The 15,615-nt window shown below is 42.3% G+C and overlaps 1 protein-coding gene across 1 annotated transcript; it reads right to left on the bottom strand.

The window, feature by feature from the left end:
- Positions 1 to 742: 742 nt before the first annotated feature.
- cry2 (cryptochrome circadian regulator 2) lies at positions 743 to 14,095 on the bottom strand. The gene is made up of 13 exons (XM_063907574.1): positions 13,824 to 14,095; positions 12,872 to 12,980; positions 12,462 to 12,604; positions 11,140 to 11,324; positions 10,895 to 10,983; positions 10,132 to 10,272; positions 6,862 to 6,987; positions 6,201 to 6,386; positions 5,914 to 6,065; positions 4,546 to 4,748; positions 4,320 to 4,400; positions 3,726 to 4,174; positions 743 to 3,267 (listed from the first exon to the last, which is right to left on the bottom strand). Exons 1-12 carry the CDS (start codon positions 13,979 to 13,981, stop codon positions 3,732 to 3,734), a joined length of 2,016 nt encoding a protein of 671 aa, XP_063763644.1. The 5' UTR covers positions 13,982 to 14,095; the 3' UTR covers positions 743 to 3,267; positions 3,726 to 3,731.
- Positions 14,096 to 15,615: the final 1,520 nt, after the last annotated feature.

Consider the following 15,615-nt stretch of genomic DNA (forward strand, 5'->3'; position numbering starts at 1 on the left):
GTTTGGCTGTGAACCAGGGCTTGTTGTTGTTGTAACTCACCCTGGTGCGTGTCAGAACACAGCTGTCCTCACAAAAACAACACAGCCTCTGTGTACTCATCCAGACTTCGAGTAGCAGTCCTGAACACATCCCAGTCAGAACAGTCCAAACATGCCTGAAGATATTCCACAGCTGTGGCGCAATGGTTTAGTATTCTGATCATCACACCAGGGGACCAGGGACTGCAGTCAGCATGCCGTTGTGTCTTTGGGCATGACACTTCACCCTCAATTACTCAGTGGGTTTTGTCCACAGTATTCAGTGTAATGTGCAGCGCTTTGAGCACTTGGAAAAGTGCTAAAATAAATACTATGAATTATTATTAAAGCTTCGCTCCACTGCCTAAAAGTCCTCTCCACCGGTCTACAGAGTTTCTGTCTGTAGGCAGGAATCAGGGGGGATCATGGTGTGGTCAGAGGGAACCAGGGCAGCGCGGGGACAGCGGGTGGGCTCTGTGATGGTGGTGTAGCAGGGATCCAGAATATTCTCCTCTGGTCGGGCAAGAGGAACATAAATAAAAGCCTCCTAATCATTATCCAAAATAAACCAAGTAATATCACAGTTAATGTTTGTATGTCACCATAGTTTCACTATTATTTTTGGAAAGTAAGTAGTGTGGTTAATTTTTCATATACAAGTATTCATTTTAAAATGGTTTTATTAGGGAACGTATAGTACCAAAAGAAAGCACACCAACTCCCATTTCAATCACTTTCCTTCAGCAATTTTAATGAAAATAAACTATTTCTGTACAAAAAAAACCAAACACATAAATATCCACACAGTCAGACACACCCCGGCTGCAGAGCATCATGGTGGCAGGTGGAACGTATACAAATCCCCTGGTCAGGGAGCTGTTGATGTTTAGGAACAGTGGGAACTGTGAGCTTTTCGTTTAAACGTCATAGTTCCCACTCGTCCTTTAAATCGACTGAGGAACTGCCAGTGCTGAGAAGTTTTTTTCTGAACATCAACATCCTGGAACCGTCCAGGCAGCACTGAGGGTCTCTCAGCCAAAGGTTTGGTGGCTTATTCTGCACTGAAGTTACACTGAAAGAACTGAAACGTTGAATTTAATTAAATGTATTATGTAAATCGATTTCACATCTCTCTATTAAGTCGAAAGCAATAATATCAAGTTTAAATAAAAAACATTAGGTCCAACTTAATATCATTGCTTTCAACTAACCTAATACAGTTACATGAAATCCATTGACACAATACATTTAATAAGATTTAACGTTTCAGTTTTTCAGGCTAGAAGTGGAAAATGTCAAACAGAAAGGTATGAGGTAGGAATAAGCAAACAGATTGTCACTCTTTGAAATGCGGAGGACAGTACAGTATGTTAATGCTGAAACAAAAAGAAGTTACATTTAGAAAAACATTTTTTTAATCAGTTAAATGTCAGTTATCAGAACGAAAATGTAATGAAGTCATTTGTTGTTTTTGGCTGTGAAGGTCTCTGAATCTTGTTTTGGACTCTGGGTTCACTAAACAGGACATCTAAAGACACATTGAAATGGCAGGTTTCAGTATCTGATAGCATTTAGTGCATTTATCACAGGAAACAAATCAGGATTGTGAAGAAATGAGTTGGAGCTTTTGTGAATGTACAAAAACTAAACATGTGCGGAAATGACTGCATCTGCTGCCCTCTGGTGGATGCTTCTGGTAGGAAAATTGGTAAAATCCCTTTAAACCAGAAGCACAGGTTATGATTTTACATATCATTTCAATACAAACTCTTATAAATAAATGGGGAGCACAACACGTCGTTTTTCGTTCTACATTCATTCTACACATGCAGCATTTTTAATTGTCAGAGACAAAAAGCATAAGGTACACACGTAATACATACGGTTTTAATTTGACCTTAAATGTTTCATATATTTTATATACAGCCGCGGAAACTACTCCACATTTTTCTTAAATATTTATCTCTACATGTATGGCAGCCATTCCAGTGTCTGTTGAATTCCAACACAGAGAAAAATCGTCAGGAGTTTTTAGAATACAATAAAATACAATACAAATAATTGAACTATTTTTAAATTAAAACATTTTTTTAACTCAAAGACAAACCTAATAATAATAAAATAGGAGAAAATGATAATACTGAAGTGGTCTCTTCATTTTTTTCCGCGGCTGTATATGTGACTCCAAAACAGACAGATTAAGGGAGGTAGTCTATAGAAATGTTCCCCGTCACTATAAAACATTTTCATTGCCCCTAGCAAAAATATCTGACTTTTTTTCCAAAATACTTACATTGTGCTTTCAATATTAATATGTATATTTCAATTTTCTCCTTAGGTGTTTTTAAAATGTGGCAAAGTAAATAATCAGGGCCAATTCAACAGAAAAGCATTCTGTTCCTGAGGCCTAAATGGCTTTACATTAAATAAAGTCTGACATTGACGAGACTGTTTTCCCGCTGGAATATAATCCAGTGCCTCGTAAAGCAGGCTCAAAGCATCCACAGTTGATCGTTGAAGGGAGCTGCAACATAAAGGGACATTTGATATATTTTACTGCCGCTAAATAATACTAATGGTCAGTTTTATGCGGGACCCAGAATGAAGTGATCCCTCTGTGCTCACCCACCACCAAGGACATGTTTCAGACTGGAACAGTTACTTCTCTTTCTGAATCACTATCGAGGGGAGGGGAGGGGAGCAAAGCAGGGACAGGCTCCTGCGTCTTGCTTCCAGAGGTAAGGACAGCTAGGCACCGGAGAGGGGCTGAATGTCACACTGTGTTCCACTGGGATAGTGTGTGTGAGTAGTTGCAGTACAATGTGTCTTATTAAGTGTGGGTGTCAGAGGTGGAACTTTACAAGAGAAGGTCAACCATCTTGAAAAACTTTTAGGATTATCACCCCCATTTCCTTGAATAAAAATTTTTTTTTTAAAATAATTTACCGTAATTGATAATTGATAATAATAATAATATTTTGTATTTCTAAGCACTTTCTGGATCCTTCTTGACTGGTCCTGTATAAAATGTTAAAAAGGGGCCCTTTGGTTTCATGGAGCTATTATTATCCAGACTGTTTTACCATTTTGTTCTGGATGGAGTAAGCTCAAGTAAAATGATTTAGTTCTGCTTCCTGCTGAGCACATGCTTAGAAGTGTTGTCCACATATCCAGAACACGTCTCCCTGAAGGTGTTTATGAGTCCAGTTGCCTGAGATGGATGTTGGACCATTGTTCTTTGACCTCCACCTGAAAGTGGGAGCAGAAAGAAAGCACTGTGATGACAACATAGCATTGTTGCAGCACACTAAGTTTGTCCTGGAGGCAGACCACTATTGGAGTTGCTGCAGAGCTCTGTGGGGCCAGCAGTATCCCTCTGACATTATAAAAATATATGGAAGCATTTTATATAAGAGAAATGTGGCTCCATTGTGGACCAGATGCCAACAAGTTAATGTGTATGTAGTCATTTGTAGATGAGCAGGTCAACGCATTAGTGAGCCTTACGCCTGATAGTATGACAGTTCATCCTGACACCGCTATACTAAATAGAGAGGGGCCTAACATCAATCTGATCCCCATTATCAAAGATGCAATGCATGTTGTTGAGTGTTTCAGCTGTTCTATCTATATTTACAAGTGTATCCAACACTGAGGCCCTGTTGAGCTGGCTCATTTATAGCACTTGGTTAGGGAAGATAATGTACCTCACATCACTGCTGAGGCTCTGCCGTCTCCTCCTCCATTCTCTCCTCACCCTGCTCAACGTCCTCCTCCTCCATCATCTCCTCCACCCCTCCTTCCTCAATCTCCTCCTCTCCCGCCCTGGATGGAGTGTTGCTCCCCTGCTGCCTCTGGCTGCGACGCACCTTGCAGGCCGGGCTTTTCTTCCTCTGGCCCTGAGAGGAGTGCTGAGTCATGGTCTGGGCTGGACTCGGGGAAAGAGACATGGGGGAGGAGGGTTTGGACCTTGACCGACTGCTCTGGGTGTGTGTTGAAGCTGGGGCTGGCAGTGTGTGTGAGGCAGTCTGTGATGGGTGACTGTGCCCCCCCCCCTCCAGCCCTGGATACAGGGAGGACACACACACTGTGGATGAATCAGGAGCTGTAGAGCAGCCGGCTGCCTCGCTGTCAGCAGGGCTTCTGGGAGGAGAGTCTAGGAGAACATCAGATAATAATAAGCTCACATTTGGTACAGTGGACTGCGACACGTGTACCTGAGTAATCTGAGAACATTTTCTATATGCTTCACGGGAAATCATTCATCAATAAAAGTATCTGGCTTTTGTGTTTCTTCCTACCAGCGCCACTGCTGCTCTGGGATTCATCGCTCATTGGTGGCTCTGCCTCCTCTTGGATCGTTGGTACTGATGCTAGTAGACCTGACACACACACACACAGTGAAATAATTCTACCCAGTGTTGACTGTATCTAAAATAAGAGCTAAATGGACTCCAAGTCCACAGAACAGTGTATATCTCTGGACCTCTCTGGTGTCAGGGTCCTGTTGGCCTGTGGGTTACTCACTGAGGCCTCTGTAGTGGGAGAGCTGCTGGTACACTTGTTTCATCCTCTCGATGTTGAGCCTGCTGCCCTCTGCGTGGTTGATCATAGGTTTGGGGTAATCCACTCCCACGATGCAGTTGGCTGCCCTTTGGACGGACTCCGGAGCGTTCCACGGCTCATAGATGTAGCGGTTGGGGTAGTGCTTCAGGATGGGGATGTAACGCCTGTAGGAACATTTTAAAAGAAAAATATACATCATTTCAGCTTTTCAGCACACTTTCTGCCACTCCACAATACTTATTCAGAAATGTTCACGTATTTTGTCTTTACTAAATATTGTGTTCGCTGTGATTTGTAAAATTGCCTCACAATTTCAATAATCGTGCAGTTGATACAGCATGGTATGAATAAATGACGCGGGATCTCTCCCTGCCTGCATTTCCATCATGAGAGTGATTGATCGATGATTCCCCCTCACCAGCAGCATCAGGCTGGGGCATCATTTTGCTTTTTTAATGAATCAACTTCAGACGGCTTCAATTGGTAACAGTTGAACGGACGTTTCAGAAATTACTAAGTCAGTACTGAGGCAAGCACAAGCTCACACCTGTTTGACCAGGTTGAATTTTGGTACTTCAGAGGCAGCGATGGAATGGACAGTGATGTCTGTGCTGCGGCACTCTGAGAGTACAGACCCCTGCCAGGGCCCAGGCTGCCAGGGCTCCTCCGATGACCCCATTATCTGAGGTGAAAAGCCGTCCTAGCGGCTTCAGTGTGTTCATGAAACAAACAAGATGTGTTCTATTTATTTCTGGGCATTTTACATTTATTAGAAAAATACTGAATGACAGATAAACTCTGAAGTGCCTGGAATGTTCCCAAATGAGAATCCTTTTTTTTAAAAATGTTTCACCACATGAATGCAGCAGAAATGCCTTCTCACAATGTTAACAGAGAAAAATGTCATTTGTAAATTCTTGATTTGTACTCCATCTGGCCGCTGAATGTGCTTTGTGGCGTCAGCAGGAAAACCTTCACACTTCATTCAGGAGGTGTGCCTGCTCCTTAAATTAATGATGTTCAAGTGTGGGATAATTTTGAGCATGTTAAAGACAACCCTGAAAGGGTGACATGCGAAACATGGAGCTTAATTACTTTTCCTTTCTCAAAAATCGGGAAACAGCAGCAGCGAGTCAGCCAGTGTGGTTAGGTGGCCTAACCTTATATGAATACATATAAAACTATAATATAATTATTCTGACCCCCATGATGAGGGCTCATGCGCAGAGGTGCTTTTGTAACGCCTGAATTGACGACTTATTGTAATAAAATCTTTAGTGGAGGACAGCTCTAGCTGAGAAAAGCATAAAAACAGAAGCATGAAGATACCTGATGAAGTCTCCGGACGGGTCGGTCCTCCTTCCAAAGCCCACAGGGCAGTAGCAGTGGAAGAACTGCTGGAAGAAGGCGCTGCAGGACAGCCACATCCAGCTTCCAGCATTCACACTCCAGTCTGCATCCAGCAGCAGCTCCTCAAACACCTGCACAACACACAGGTAACACACAGGTAACACACTCACACTAGCAGCTCGGCCTACAGTGCACAAAGACATCAAGTGTAAAGCAGAGCAGGTCTCCAGCTCTCTGTTCCCACATCAGCATCATCTTTGCCCTACCTTCATGCCGCTCTCCCAGCTGATCCAAAGGTCCCCCCTGGTTAGGAAACAGGCCACGGCGTGCCGGGCCAGGTGGTGGATCCAGCCCTCCTGTCTCAGCTGGGTCATGATGGCATCGATCCAGGGGAAACCAGTCCGACCCTCAGCCCACTTGGCCAGCGCCTCTGGGTTCTGGTCCCACGGGATCTGTAAAAACACAGGTATTACAAAGATATTAACGACATCCTTTGTGTCTTTACTTAGTAACTCACAGGCTCCTTAATCTACCTGCAGAATTTTTTCTACACCGGTTTTATTCAAACTGTTACCTGGACGCGACTACCTGAAACAGTATATGTAATATGTACAGTGAGCACCACAGCACTGCATGAGTTTTCTCAAATCAATGCCTGACTACTATAACTATGGATCACCGTTACATTTTTTGAAGTTCTAGTGACCTATGGTATAAGTTGGTGTTAGGGAATCACTGACTCGGTAATACATCAGAAAGTTTGTGTTCTGAACAGCCAGGGATTGCTGGCTTTTATTGTCAATAATAGAGTTGTCACATTTAACTTGAGACATACAGTATGCGTCTCTAAACATGTCCAAGGTCCAAACCCCCCGTGAAATCAGAATGCCATGTAATGTCATCCATTACAGTTCAGGCCAATGTCACCTGCACACAGATGGGGTTTCCCTCCATGCGGTCAAAGTTGGGGTTGTTGGTGGCGGCTGTGTAGAAGAACTCCCTCCACAACAGCTGTCCAAACAGAGAGAGAGGAGGACTGCAGCGCTTACGCAGCTGACGCACAGCAGAGGAGGAGAGAGAGGAGGATCGTTATTAAAAAACCGGTGATTCACAAGTTGGATAGTCATAAGAAAATGACACAGACATCAGTGTGTTTTCACTGCTTTTCCACAAAAAAAGTCTCCCATTGTAGCTCTGTGCTGGCGAAGGTGTTGGTTCGCATTTGATCAAACTTGCAAACCACTTAACAACCAGTTTGCTTTTCTTCTGAGCAGAGTCCTGTAGGAGCCAAATCATAACTGAAGATCCCTCACAGCAGCAGCAGCAGCAGCAGACTGTGCTGGTTCTCATGTTGCTATCTTCTTCAGAGTGATGTGACTAACAGTATGCTAATGTGATTCAGCAAGACCTCTGCAGTGGTACCCTGCTTGTGCTCCACCAATGTTTAGACCACCGTTCACCAACAGCTGCTCAAAGTAGTAATCCACTTTCTGACTGTCACACCAGCCCCGATGCATATTTCCCCATTAACTCATTTTTTCAATGATATGGATGATGTTAGCATAGACCCCGTCTGACCTATCTATAACAACATTAAGAGCCAACAAACTAAATGATACCTGTATACAGAATGCATATTATTTCAAACTTGAAGTCGCAGAACATATACTATACTAGCTTTCAGGTCTTTGTTAAGCTTGGGAAAAGTCTTTATGAAGAAGATTTGTTGTGATGTTGTTACCAGTGTTGTAGTCAAGTCCCCAATTCTCGAGTCCAAGTCACTCTCGAGTCCCCACAAGTCACAAGTCTGAGTCATCATGTATTAATCTGTGTGGATATGTTTGTTTAAATCTACCTGTTGGTTTGGTTCTTATCAATCAATATTTGTTATTGTCTACATTGCTTTTATCCTCTTATTTTCGGCATTTATTTTATTCTGTCTATAAAACTGCTACAAGCACTTTGGTGCAATTCTTGTATAAAAGGTGCTGTACAAATATAAGGCTTATAAATATTATTATTATAATTATTAAGGTTGGGTCGAGAGTTCCAAGACTGCCTTCAAAGAGCTGGTTCACAAATAGAAATGCTCTACAACACACACAATGACCCACTGTCAGCATTTCAGGTTTACTTGCATGTAAAACAAGAGAGAGAAAAGGGGGTCTAGTTTTATGTATTACAGTGTCTGTTTATTGTTAACTGTGGAGAACCAGCAATAAGAGATGTTTCCAGCGGCACCAGAACAGCCCGTTCATCTTTTCTCCGTGATAAATAATAGTCCGGACAGGTGGTTACCGGCTGACAACGAGCCGTGTCAGACCTTGCCGCTGAGCATCCAAACTACGGTTAAGGAGCCGAGATACTGATGGCAAAGAATGTAAAAGAACTGTCCAAATTGGGGCCTCATTTATAAACATGGCGTACGCCAATTTCTAAGCAATCTTTGTGATTTATAAAAAACTCTTGACGGAAAATGTGTGGTCCTCCACGGACACTCTGACCCATGCGTACGCACAACAACAGGAGAGGTGAGAAACTGCGACACCGTTGGCAGAAGGAAGAATGGAGGGAAACATGTGAAATAATACCATAAATCTAAATATTACCTCTCATGGATCATATATGAAGAATTCCTTTGCAAAAATGGACAAACGCCTAATTGAGACTCCTGAGGGCACACAAAAACATAACTTTGAGAAATAAATAAATACGGATATGTTATTGAAAACCCCCCCTCGAAAATGTTCTCTCACATGTTATGAAATGTATTCTCATAAATGATGCGGTAAACAGAAAGACAGATTTAGGTTTAAACTGACCCCGTTTTGGTTAAGAGTGCATGGTTTTACTGTATACAGTAATTATGTGTGAAAATATGTTTAAATTGTTAAGCATTTTAGAACTTTATTTATTTCCTTTAACTGGTTGATAGAGTTGCTGCTGAGGGGGTGAGACGCACAGGGTGCAGTGGAGACGCTGCGCACAGCTGATCGACAGCCGGAACACAAACCACCAAATAAACAGGTATCTCTTTTGTAAACAAAGTCCCAGCTGTTTGTACATGTGCAAATCCAGCTAGATTGCACTTGTTTTAATATCATTTCTAAAAAAGGAAATAAGAGTAGGCCTACGTTACATTTGAGTGCCAGATTCACAGGTGTAACCCCCCTCTCAACCCAGTCATGACTCCATAGGGATTCCCCGATCATTTCTGACAGCTTCTTATCAAGGGGTTGCGTCCCTGTCCCCGGCCCGTGGCACACACACTCTGCCTGTGTGAAGCTGTGTGTATATTGCCATTCACTTTTTCAGACTGCATATTTATTTATTTGGTTGACGATCCGACGTTCTGAGGCAGCAGCGTTCACAGAGTGCTCCACATCCTGCAACTCTTTGTTATCTTCAAACTGCGTCCACCAAACAATATGATGAACTGTGTGAAATGTTTTTTTTTTGGTATTCTGTCTGCATTTCCTGCGACCGTCATCAGGCAGTCAGTCTAAATTAATATTCATACGGGGCGTTTCTTTACCTATTTATAGGCAAATATGGGCGTTACGTGAAGTCCGCAAAAGCTGCGCCGCATTTCGAGTTGATTGTGATTTATAAAGGGAAACCAGCGTAGGAGGTGTGTGCGCAGTGTTTTATAAATCGGAATATTTTTGTGCGTATTTACTTGCTCGTAAATACGCCACCTTCAAACGCGAGTCCTATGCAGAGCTTTATAAATGAGGCCCCTGGACTCGAGTACTCCATCTCTGGTTGTTACACTCTGTGTGCACCAACAGTGTGACCTTCAGCTTCTGTTGAGAGCATCCTGACACGGCCTCCCCAACTCCGAAAACTTCCAGAACGCTCCTTTCATTGTCGCCAAGCTTGACCCCCCCCCTCTGTGTCCAACCCAAATATACCATACTGCGTCACTCTGCAGACCGTCAGCTCTCTGACTGACTGACTGAACTTAGATACGACACACACAGCTGAATGGTTTGATTCTGTATCCACATTAGATGATTAAAATGCCACTACGGTGGTCTTTGAGATCTTGGTGCGACTAACTTTCTACTGTCGCCATGAACTGTTGCAAACATCAATCCAGCCCCATCCTCCGCCAGCCGGACAGAGTGTGTGTGCTTCAGTGGAACCATTGTTTTCTTGGCCCGCCTGTGTGTAGCGTGTGTGATGTGACAGTACCTTCATGTAGAGCTCTCGGAGGTTGTAGTACAGAACCCTGCAGGACAGACAGCCGAAGCGCAGGTAGGGGCTGAGGCCAGTGGGGCTGGCATACAGTGAGCACGTGTTGACACGGGGGTGCTCAAAGTTGGCCACCCACACCTGAGCAGACACAAAGAGGACACACCAGTGGTCATCTGACGAAGTGTGTTGTCACTTATCATGACTCTATGGATCAAGCTAGCATAACATCCTGAGGCTGGCTAACACCATGGTCTCTGATCCCACCATGCACCGAACAGGGAGTCTTCCTTTGTACCATTCAGCTGGAGATACCGTGTGTTTAATGAGGCGAGACTGAAGCTCTTTCTTTCTCAATCCTAAAATTAAATAAAGAGGTAAATCCCAGTTCAAATGCATGTTAAAATGTTCTGAAGTTCACATTCCCTGGCTTCATATTTATCCCTGTTGAAAACAGAGCTGTGGTAAAGCGAGAAAAATGTCCTAATTTAACTGTAAAGAAAGCATTATGGTATCGCTGTCTCTAAAAAAAAAAAAAAATTATCTGTCTGGTATAGCTGGGGTAATGTGATCATCTACAGGTTATCCCCTTCCACCAGGATTTACTTTTCACCAAACTTTGATCCATTCATTTCTTTATTTGTTTCTGTTGTGTTTATTATTTAGGATATGGTCATTATTTTAAATACAGGATGTTATTAAGAAGAAAGAAGATAAATAAAGCGTGAGAACAAACAGTTTGTGTGTCATTAAAACGCTTTACCTTCTTGTCCAGATGTTTGTTGAGTCGGTCCAAAGCCTCTGACTCTCCTCCCTTCCACACAGCTGGAGGTAAACCTGCTGTCCTGAAACCTGGACACGTAATCACATGGAAACAAGGTCAAAAGTAAAACTATTATATTTCCATGTGACCACTAACTACTGTTATCCTTCTAACCGACAAAAGGTTATTTTGCTCATCAGTTGTCATAACTAATTCTGATAATTGAAAACAAACCGTGTGTATACCTAGTTCTTCCAGTGAAGGTATACTGTAAAGCTGGTCATGGTTGTCAGCTATTTTAGTGCAACATTTGTCCATCTGCTGCTGGGTGATGGGGGGCAGCGGTCTCCGGGGCAACTCCAGTCTGCTCACAATGGCCTGAAAGCGCTTGAAGGTCAGGGGGGGGCTGTTGTTGTTCGCCTCTATTATCCTGTGATCCAAACAGAAAAGTCAGAAGTAAGTAAATTAATATCCAGCGGATCATGGCCAGAAAAGTATCATATTTTATTACAGTAAAAAGTTGGTGCCTTGAATATGAAACGCTGGGGACACAGTGTGAGCTGATGGATATTGCTGTTGTGGCTGTTCCAAGGGGTTTATCTTCTAGTGACCAGGAAGGGCACAGTGGACTTTATTATATTCTGTCTAATAGATTAGGAGAAAAGCTCATGGAGTATCATTAAAGAGCATGAATTTCCTCGGATCTGCAGCCTCTCAGAGGAAGGATTGATGGTGAGGGCATGTGTGCTTGTTTTTCTATAACACACTATGAATGGATGAACATTTGAGTTGCAGAAGATTAAAACTAATAATTTGATTAATAATTCAGTTATCCAATACCATAGTTACAGATGATGAGTGGGCGAGGTCCTGGGTGACTTGGCATAAATGCATCAATAGTCAAAATTTGAGGGAATTTGCATGGATGTTAAGAATGAGATACTTCAAAACTCCCTCTGTAAAATATAACGATGACAAGAAGTCTAGCCCACTCTGTTGGAGAGGATGTGGATTAATCGGAGACTTTTTACACATCTTTTGGGATTGCCCTTAACTATTTTGGAATAGGGTAATGAGGGGAAATGAAGAGATTTTGGAATTAAACTTATTATATGAACCACAAAGGTTGATTTTAGGGAACGTACCTTCAAGGGGAATGGGAAAAGACAAGCTACTATAAACTGGTTTAAACCTCACCCCCCCTACCTTGGACCAATGGACACAAAGACTTAAGGTTGTAAACTGTATGGAAAATAAGACTGCGAAACTACAACTCAAGATGGAAGTGTATCTAGACAAATGGTCATCTGTTATAAGGTATTTAGCAAAGTCAACATATTGTTAAACTCTATTGGACTCTATTTTTTTATATTTGATTGACAATTGCTATTATATATTGTACTTTTTGATTATATTATATACATATTTGTATAACTGTATTATATTGTATCTGTGCCATGTTGTGTGAAACTCACTGTCAAGGAACTTGTTCTAATAAATGTTAAAAATAAATAAAATACATTTATACCAGTATGAAACATTGAAGGATTAATGAGTGTGTACAGACCGGTCCAGGTTGTAGAGGGTGTGTGAGTTTCTGACAACAGTCTCCACTCCAAACTCCTGGGCCATCTTGATGATAGCCCCGTCCCTCTCCTTCCCATAAGGCTCTGGGTCATACTCAAATGTCAACCTGGTCACTTTCCATTCCTTCAGCGAGACAGAGCAAATACAAGGAAAGGTTAAGGTTACAGACCGACAGAAATTATTATCCGAACAAACAACGTAAACCAACAAACTAAAGCCCTTTCACATTTTTTAGTTATCCCCTCCTCGACTCCTCGCATCGTGTCTTAGTCCCGCCCACAGGAGATGCGAGCGGAGGAGTCGAGGAGACATAACAGGCAACAGGCAATACATAAATACAAGTTAAAGGATGTTGCATTATCATCCAAATTCATCAAACACAGGACAGACCTTAAAGAGCCTTGGGAAAACATCGGTGGGCTGCCCTCTGACTACAAACAGTCTGGAGTGGAGCTTCTTCAGACTGTTATCCAGGTCCTCCAGAGCCTCAAGCAGAAACCTACACACACACACACACACACACACACACACACACACACACACACACACACACACACACACACACATACATACATACACATACACACAAAATGTAGTCATTAAGTATTAACCTATGTGCAGATAAACAGCTGTGACAGCATAAGCATAATATTTCAGTCCAACCCCACACACAGTAACTAAACGTAAATGTAGTGGCGTAAAAGTACACGATTATCCTCTGATTTGAAGTTGTATAGAAGTACCAAGTAGCATAAAATGTAAATACAGTACTTGAGTAAATATACTTAGTTACTTTAAAGCACTGCGCTGAACACAGCATTTATAGAAACCATTACATTTGGTCGTGATTTGCGTGCTATCAGCACGCCCTCAGTCTCTTCCACCACACTCAGCAGCAGGAGTTGGGGATGCTCCTCTGTGTGTGTGTGTGTGTGTGTGTGTGTGTGTGTGTGTGTGTGTGTGTGTGTGTGTGTGTGTGTGTGTGTGTGTGTGTGTGTGTGTGTGTGTGTAAACATGTAACCACATCATGCAAAGTCTGTCATCTAGCAGTCTACGTACATGCCAAACACGTCAGTGCTCAGTCCTGATTCCATAAAGCAGAGGTCTTCCTCTCGGTAAGTACAGAGAGGATGAGATTAACTGTGTGACTCCTTTATGGGTCCTGGCATGGCGTCCTCGTCATTTAAAGTCCGCGTTTGCCAGCTGACGTGCGGCGGAGGCCCGAGCCTGATCTCCAAGCTCCGCACATTAAAAGGCAACGAATCGTATAAACGAAGACCTGGCCTATAGTGCTCCTACGTTTCTTAAAGTGAAATGTCTAAGATAAACGTGTCTGACTCACCTCCATCTGTTGATTCCCACGTTAGCGGCGCCGGCGAACCACGGGTCCAGGACATACACACAGCGCACCGTGTCCGCCCCGGTCAGGGCCTCCTGCAGCACCGGGTTATCGTGCAGCCGCAGGCCTTTGCGAAACCAGTGCACAGAGTTTACCACCATGATGACTCCTTATTCCATCATAAGAAAGAATCCAGAGATCGTTAATGTAAACAGGCAGTGTTTGTAGACCCCCGAGAAACTTCACCTGCTGTCAAACCAACCAGCACTTAGGGGGCGTGGACAGAAGCCTCAAGAGGTTATATGATCCCTGTATCTGTTCTCGGATTGGGCAGACGGTACAACGTCACCCTGAATTACAAAACGGAAGAACTGTGATTGGTTGGTTGCCAGATGGCAGAGAGCTTTGGCAAGGAGCTGTGTCACGTTACGATGAGCAGTGTCATTATCACACATCTTATGTAGCCTGTGAGTCAGACCACAAGGGGATCATTTTAGTGTCTATATTCTGCCTATTCAAACCAAGCAGCCTAGATTTTAGATTCAATTTGAAAATTGTATTATAGTTTTTCAGTCATCTTCAATAATCAGTTTAAACTCAAAACATAATGGAAGTGCATGGTTTTCATGTGAACACTGCATTTTCGGATCACAAATGATCTTCTATACAACGGCCTTACAACAAAAAACACAATAATAACTGGTTGCTGCTTTAAACAAACTGCATCACAACATGTAATTGAAAAAGCCAATAAACAGAGCTTTCAAATGACTTTTCTAAAAGTGTATTATTTGAGAATGCTGGCACTTTTTTAAATGACTAAGGTTTATGCTTCTGGCAGCCTACAACTTCAAGAACCAACCAAGAATGTAGAATCTAGCAGTGAAAATGTTAGGATACTTTGAAAAACAAATCGCCATGCCTATACATTTACCAGTTGAAATCCCAGATTAGCAATTTAAAGCCATTGTTATTGTTTGATTTTTGCCTCTTCATACTTTCAGAATAAGTCAAACGATACACAAGGTTACCCACCTAGCCTATTGTGAAAGACACTGTGTTTGTATTGAGATTGATATCATCACCTATGGAATCCAGTTAAAATATTAATTGAAGTGATCAGTTCAGTTGACTGTGAATCAATTCAATTCAATCAATTTCAGTTATCTACATTGTGATACTCCTTTTATCCTTAAAGGACTTCAACTCCACTGAATCTCTGTGTAAAGATACACCTTCAAGACATATTTTCCCTGCAGGAATTTCTAGTTAAACTTTAAATAGCTCAGGCTTCCATGGCAGTGTAAAAAATATGGAAGTTATTTCAGCCATGGTGAAAAGTAGCAATACCATATTGTAGAAATAATCTGTGTTAAGTTAAAGTTTTGCACTCTTACCAAAGTAAGAGTATAAGATTACTGTCATCAAAATATACTTTAGATAGGAAAAGGAAAAGTACTCAATAGGCATAGACATATTAAAATTATTATTTATAATTTTCTGGGTTATTAAATAATGTATTCACAATGAGAACAGCAATAAATACAGAGACAATTAACGAACAGGTGAGATATACGCATTCTTTCAGTGGAAATAGTTGTCGTCCCTCAAAGTAGGACAGAGGATTCAAGTTGGTCTTATTCATGTGCAGGTGTGTTTGCAACAGGTGAAATGCTGCCACTCTGGCAGTGATAACCCTGTGGACAAACTGTTCTGTCTGCTGCCGTCTGGCAGGCGGTACCGCAGCATCAGGACTAAAATCACCAGACTCAGATACAGTTTCATCCCACAGGCC

The sequence above is a fragment of the Eleginops maclovinus genome, chromosome 2, assembly GCF_036324505.1.
Source record: "Eleginops maclovinus isolate JMC-PN-2008 ecotype Puerto Natales chromosome 2, JC_Emac_rtc_rv5, whole genome shotgun sequence".
In the NCBI taxonomy this organism is placed as follows: Eukaryota; Metazoa; Chordata; class Actinopteri; order Perciformes; family Eleginopidae; genus Eleginops; species Eleginops maclovinus.